Source organism: Lycium barbarum, chromosome 5 (assembly GCF_019175385.1).
Source record: "Lycium barbarum isolate Lr01 chromosome 5, ASM1917538v2, whole genome shotgun sequence".
In the NCBI taxonomy this organism is placed as follows: domain Eukaryota; kingdom Viridiplantae; phylum Streptophyta; class Magnoliopsida; order Solanales; family Solanaceae; genus Lycium; species Lycium barbarum.
In genome coordinates this window covers 26,442,425-26,447,991 of record NC_083341.1, presented here as the reverse complement: position 1 = coordinate 26,447,991, position 5,567 = coordinate 26,442,425, and the positions used below count along the sequence as shown (strand labels likewise).

The 5,567-nt window shown below is 40.1% G+C and overlaps 3 protein-coding genes across 3 annotated transcripts; all 3 read right to left on the bottom strand.

Moving 5' to 3' along the window:
* Positions 1 to 634: 634 nt before the first annotated feature.
* LOC132639350 (uncharacterized) lies at positions 635 to 1,033 on the bottom strand. The gene has a single exon (XM_060355803.1). The coding sequence runs from the start codon at positions 1,031 to 1,033 to the stop codon at positions 635 to 637; it is 399 nt and encodes a 132-aa protein (XP_060211786.1).
* A 1,970-nt stretch (positions 1,034 to 3,003) lies between these two features.
* Positions 3,004 to 3,876, bottom strand: LOC132639349 (uncharacterized). Its single transcript, XM_060355802.1, has one exon. The coding sequence runs from the start codon at positions 3,874 to 3,876 to the stop codon at positions 3,004 to 3,006; it is 873 nt and encodes a 290-aa protein (XP_060211785.1).
* A 580-nt stretch (positions 3,877 to 4,456) lies between these two features.
* On the bottom strand, positions 4,457 to 5,129 carry LOC132642414 (large ribosomal subunit protein eL37x-like). Its single transcript, XM_060359629.1, has one exon. The coding sequence runs from the start codon at positions 5,019 to 5,021 to the stop codon at positions 4,737 to 4,739; it is 285 nt and encodes a 94-aa protein (XP_060215612.1). The 5' UTR covers positions 5,022 to 5,129; the 3' UTR covers positions 4,457 to 4,736.
* Positions 5,130 to 5,567: the final 438 nt, after the last annotated feature.

Genomic DNA, 5,567 nt, shown 5'->3' with positions numbered 1-5,567 from the left:
GAGAAAGTGTTAGGCACCCCGGTATTAAAGATCCGTAAAATACAGTTGACCTATGGGTTCTAATAGTATGCCTTTGTGGATATGAATTTTTTATAATAAAAAAAATTGTTTCGGCTTATATCTCCGCAACAAAGAGTTTAGTCATTCATGCAAAATATATCATGTTTCAAGAAATGAAAGTGGTAAAATTTTGCCCAAATTGGGCATTTGTGTTTCGGACTAGAACACCTAGGTTAACTCCCGAATGCCTTTAACCTAGGTAGAACACCACGTGAGCTCACCCTTTTAAGTTTTATGTTTTTTAAAGGGTTTTTATTTAAGTATAGGAAATAGTTTAAGGCATACTATTAGTATCCCTTTTGTCAACTATATTTTTTTTTTTATCAATTTGTTTAGTAATTAATTAAGTATTTTATTACCAATTGGAAAGATTACAGCTCAGAAAAAAATAGCAGTACACTGGACATTGTCCCAGGATTTGCTTTGGCTTCGATTCTACATAACTACATATTATCTAGCTAGGATAGTAATTAAGAGATGCTATGGTTCTAGCTAGTTTAGCCATCCTACTTGCTCGAAAAAATACTTCCTGCACCACAACTCTCACTATCGTATCAGCATTTCTCCTTTTTCCTTAGAATATCACTTGGTTCCTATCCTTCCATATGTGGTAAATGCAACCTGCGAGTGTCATGCGATATATGACAGAGCTTGGGTTGTTATTTCTGCAATGCATCTCCATCCATTCACATTCTTCTGTCCATTCACAACACTGCCTAGTAATGCCTTGCCATTGTAGCAACTTGCTCCATACTGCTGCAGCAACTGGACAGGTGAAAAACAGATGATTTATATTCTCAGCAGCCCCTTTACATAGCCGGCAAAGTGGATCCACATCCATACCCCAGTTGATCAGCATGTCTTTGCTATAAACTTTACCATTTACTGCCAAATATCCCATGAATAGCCACTTTGGAGGACAAGGGTTGCTACAAATCAGTTTTCTCCAACCCACTCTTGGAAGAGTTCCCATTAGTTTTAAGTACATTTGTCGTATTGAGAATGGTTGCACTTTAATTTCATCTTCTACATTCTATCCAGCTGCCTCCATATATAATGATGCCTTGAATATTTTCTTAATTATCCAGGAGGCCTGTGTAGTAGTTGCTTCGTTAATAGTTCCTTCCTTTATGTAATATAACTGTACTCATTTCACCTACATTTTGTCTTTCTTGTTGCTCAGGTTACATAGTAGTTTGCATAACGCTGCTTTGTTCCATAAATCTATATGTTCAACAGATTCAATCCACCAGAGCTCTTGGGCAAACACATCCGGTCCCATGCTATTAAGGCATTTTTGGACAGTTCTACATTTCCAGTCCAAAGAAAGGTCTGATATATCCTTATAATCTACTCTACAACTTTCTTTGGCAGCAAGAAGGCTTAGGACCAATAAGTTTGGATTGAAAAGAGTACACTGTGCAATAACTGTACTCTCCCAGCATAGGAGAGGAGTTTGGCAGTCAAAGAAGTGACTCTTCCTAGAATTTTGTCTAGAAGAGGTTGACTTTGTACCAAGGACAGTCTCTTGGTACTTAGGGGTACACCTCAGTACCTGAAGGGCAAAGTTCCTTTTGTCATTCCCAGTACCACAAGTATTTGCTGCTGGACCTCATCTGTCACACCTCCAAAGTAAATTAAGGACTTCTGCATATTATCTTGGAGCCTCGTGGCACTTGAAAATTTGTGAAAAAGGCCATATAGTTTCTGAACTGAGTTTACATCTCCTATACTAAACAACAGAAGGTCGTCTGCAAACCCAAATTGAATGACCTGGAGTTTAGCAAACCTAGGATGGAATTTAAAGTCGTTATCATGTTTTAATTGTTTGAGTAGCCTGCAAAGGTACTCCATGAAAATGACAAATAAGTAGGGTGATATTGGGTCACCCTGTCTAAGCCTTTTCTTTGCTTGAAATGGGGCAGATGGCTTCCCATTTATTATTATTGAGTAGGCTACTGATGTTAAACACTGCATGATCCAATTTATGAATACTTCAGCGAAGTCTAAGCATACCAAAATCTGCTTAATGTAAGCCCACTCTATAGAATCATAAGCCTTCATCATGTCCACCTTCAACATGCATCTTGGGGAGATATTCTTCCTCCCATATCTCTTCACAAGCTCGTGGCTGAGCACTTTATTATCAGAAATAAGTCTCCCTGGCACAAATGCAGCTTGTGTAGGGTCAATTAGTTCATTCATCACTAGTTGTAGCATGGCTGTGAGAATTTTGGACATGATCTTGTAGACCACTATGCAACAAGATATTAGTCGGAACTCCTTGATGGTTTAAGGATGTTTGACCTTAGGTATGAGAGTAATAGCGGTATAATTGATTAGAGGGTGTAATATGCCATGGTTGAAAAAATCCATCACTGCTTCTACTATTTCTTCTTCAATTATTGGCCAAGTATGCTTAAAGAACTTGGCAATAAAGCCATCTATTCCTGGGGCCTTGCAATTCTCTATGGATTGCAGTGCCTTTAAGATTTCCTCTCTAGTGATGGGGGTAATAAGTTGTAACTGCTGGTTCCTGCTCAATATATAGCCTAATCTCATGGCAGCCTCATCAATACATGGTAGAGTCTCAGTTGAAGTGCCAAGAAGTTTGTTGTAGAAATCCAATATTTCGCCCTCCACCTCAGCTTGAGATTCCACTATATTCCCTGTTGCAGTTTTCAGACTTCTGATCATATTTTGAGCTGCTTTGCTCTTCATACATGCACAAAAATATGCCGAATTTGTGTCTCCATCCTTAAGTCAATGAACTCTTGATTTTTATTTTAAAATACTCTCTTCCACAGAATGCCATTTCACCAGTTCTTCTTTTAATCTAGTCTCCTCATCAAATACAGATGGGGGGCTGCCAGGGAGTCTCATTTGAGCTTGTAACTTGGCTAGTTCCTCTCTAGCATTCTGAATCTTTAATTCATAGCTGCATTATTCTCTCCTGTTTAGTTCATTCATTGCTAACTGCACATTTTTTATCTTCTTTCGTAATCTTTGCATTGAATCCCCTGAAGCATTGAGAGACCAAGCCTTGTTCACTAATTCCATAAATTGAGGATGCTTCATCATATAGTCAAAATATTTGAATGGTTTACCCCCTGGGGATGTTCCATCTTCAATCTGCACACTCAGGGGAGAATGATCTGAGAAACTTAGGTCCAATACATGTGTTTCTAAGTGGGGCCAGTTCTGAACCCAAGTAGCATTCACGAGTGCTCTGTCTATCCTGTTGTAAGTATGGTGATTAGTCCATGTGAAGTCTCGACCAACACTTTTCATTTCTTCCATACCAGAGTCAATCATGCAGTCACAGAAATCCTTTATTTTCGGGTCCTGCACTGGTGGACCATGGGTCCTATAATGAACATGCATGATGGCATTGAAGTCACACATCACTAACCAGGGTGTTGACATCAATCCGGCTATGTTCATCAAGTCCTCCCATAATGGTTTCCTATCTTGGATACTATGCAATCCATCTATGACAGTTAAGTGAAATGCCATATTGTTAACATGTATTTTTAGATATCCATGAATGTGTTGGGGAGTAGGCTGGATGACAGAGAAGTCACACAGCCTAGCATCCCACACCACCCATATTCTTCGTTTTCCACCAACCTGATAATTGTGCTGCCATTGCCGTCTAGGCACTACTTGCTTAACTACCCTAGCTACATTTTTCTGATGTACGCTGTGTTCCACAATTGCTAACAGTCCCACCTTGTTTCTATATACAAAAACCTGCAATTCCTTTTGCTTATAGGCCTGATTTAGGCCTCTAACATTCCATGTGACCACCCTCATGTCTGAGGAATGGTTTTATTAAGGCAACTAGCACCTATCAGATTACTACTTGCAGCATCCCTGCTCTATGCTAGAGATAGCATCTCATGGCTAGCTTCTTCCACCAGTGGGTTAAAGGCATTGTTGGTAGATACATTTTGATTAATTGGTTTTGCCTTAGCAAGTGGATGTGCCACCTCCTTTCCCCTACCCCCTTTCTCCTAGTGCTATGCTTCCTTGTTCCTCACAGCCCTATTCCAAGCTTATTTTCCTAGTTTCCTCGTACCAACCCTTCTAGGAGCAGGGTCATTAGGACAAATATGCCCTATTTGCAAGCATTTAGTGCAGAATTGCAGCTTCCAATCAAACTTTACAGCTTGCTCAAATATTGAACCATCAGGGTCCTCAACCTTGAGGTAGTTCGGTAGTTTGTGGGTGGCATCCACCTCTACCAGTTAGCGAGCATATGAAATACGATTTGCGACAGTGGTGCATTCATCTGCAAAAATTGGCCTTCTGAATGTGCTGCCGATTTGACTCAGTGAGTCCTTACCCTAACAACTCAAAGAAAGGTTAGGGAGACGGACCCATGGAGGAATGGTTTTTTTTTTTTAAACCTCAATTCTCAACTTCCAGGAAAACATAAGAAAATGAACAGGATAAGCAACCAAAAATAGAAAGCACTATAAAATAAAACCCATTTATATCAAAATGGTAATTTCAACAACACATTTCCAAAATATAAATAACTCTAATTTAGACTGAGCATCAAACCCTGGACAAAAGCTTCCCAAAAATTTTCTCAGCTCTCTAATAATCAAAAACCCAAATTAAGCTAATGTAATCAAAAGTACCCTCCACAATTACTCTCTCGAAGGGATTCAAGTAGAAGCGGCAGCCTTCTTCCTTAGAGTTGCTTCAGTTCCTTCTCTGAAATTGGTCTTGAATCTGCGAGGGACGTTACAGAGGTACCTCATACGGCCAGTACCAGTTGTTTTTCTGCGGATTGCCTTCATACTCCAGTTGTATGATCTTTTACGGGCAGCAGGATATGCACAATTAGAACAACGACTTTTCTGGAGATGGAAACTACGGTGACCACATCTCACACATATTGTGTGAGTCTTATTCCTCCTCTTACCGAAACTTCCTGTTCCCCTACCCATTGTAGATGAAGTTTACAAAAACCCATAGAGGAATGGTCCACAGCACTTCGTCATTAAAATTGAATCCTCGAGTCCACCATTTCACAATCACCGGTCGGTTGTTCAGCATATATAGCCCATAATATAGCACCAATTCATGGTCCCCTTTGGTAGCAAATCTCACCAGGAAATAACCACAATTGTGATAGTATATCTCCGGTAGTATACCTCCGGCTTAGCCATATTATTCCACTGCATCGCAATGAAATGCTGGATTGAGCCAATGGTTGGAGATTCACCCACTACATATAGTACTACAGAGGTCATCAACATGTTAGTTTCAAACTCCACTTCTTCTTTAACAAGTTGAGCTACTTTACCCCCATTCTTCATAATTAGAGGCACATAGCATAAGTTCATACCCTTTGCTGCTAATCTATTGGTGTTAAACAATCCAGCCTAGTTCTGCCCTTCACTAGTTATAACTTGTGTCGGGGCTTTTGGCTTCGTGTGTTGCAGCGGAGGCGCCTGCACTGGTTCTTCGATTCGCTTCTCTGTCGCAACTCT

Excerpts from the sequence above, each read along its gene's own strand:
- LOC132639350 (XM_060355803.1), bottom strand. The coding sequence starts at position 1,033 with ATGGGAACTCTTCCAAGAGTGGGTTGGAGAAAACTGATTTGTAGCAAC.
- LOC132639349 (XM_060355802.1), bottom strand. The coding sequence starts at position 3,876 with ATGAGGGTGGTCACATGGAATGTTAGAGGCCTAAATCAGGCCTATAAG.
- LOC132642414 (XM_060359629.1), bottom strand. The coding sequence starts at position 5,021 with ATGGGTAGGGGAACAGGAAGTTTCGGTAAGAGGAGGAATAAGACTCAC.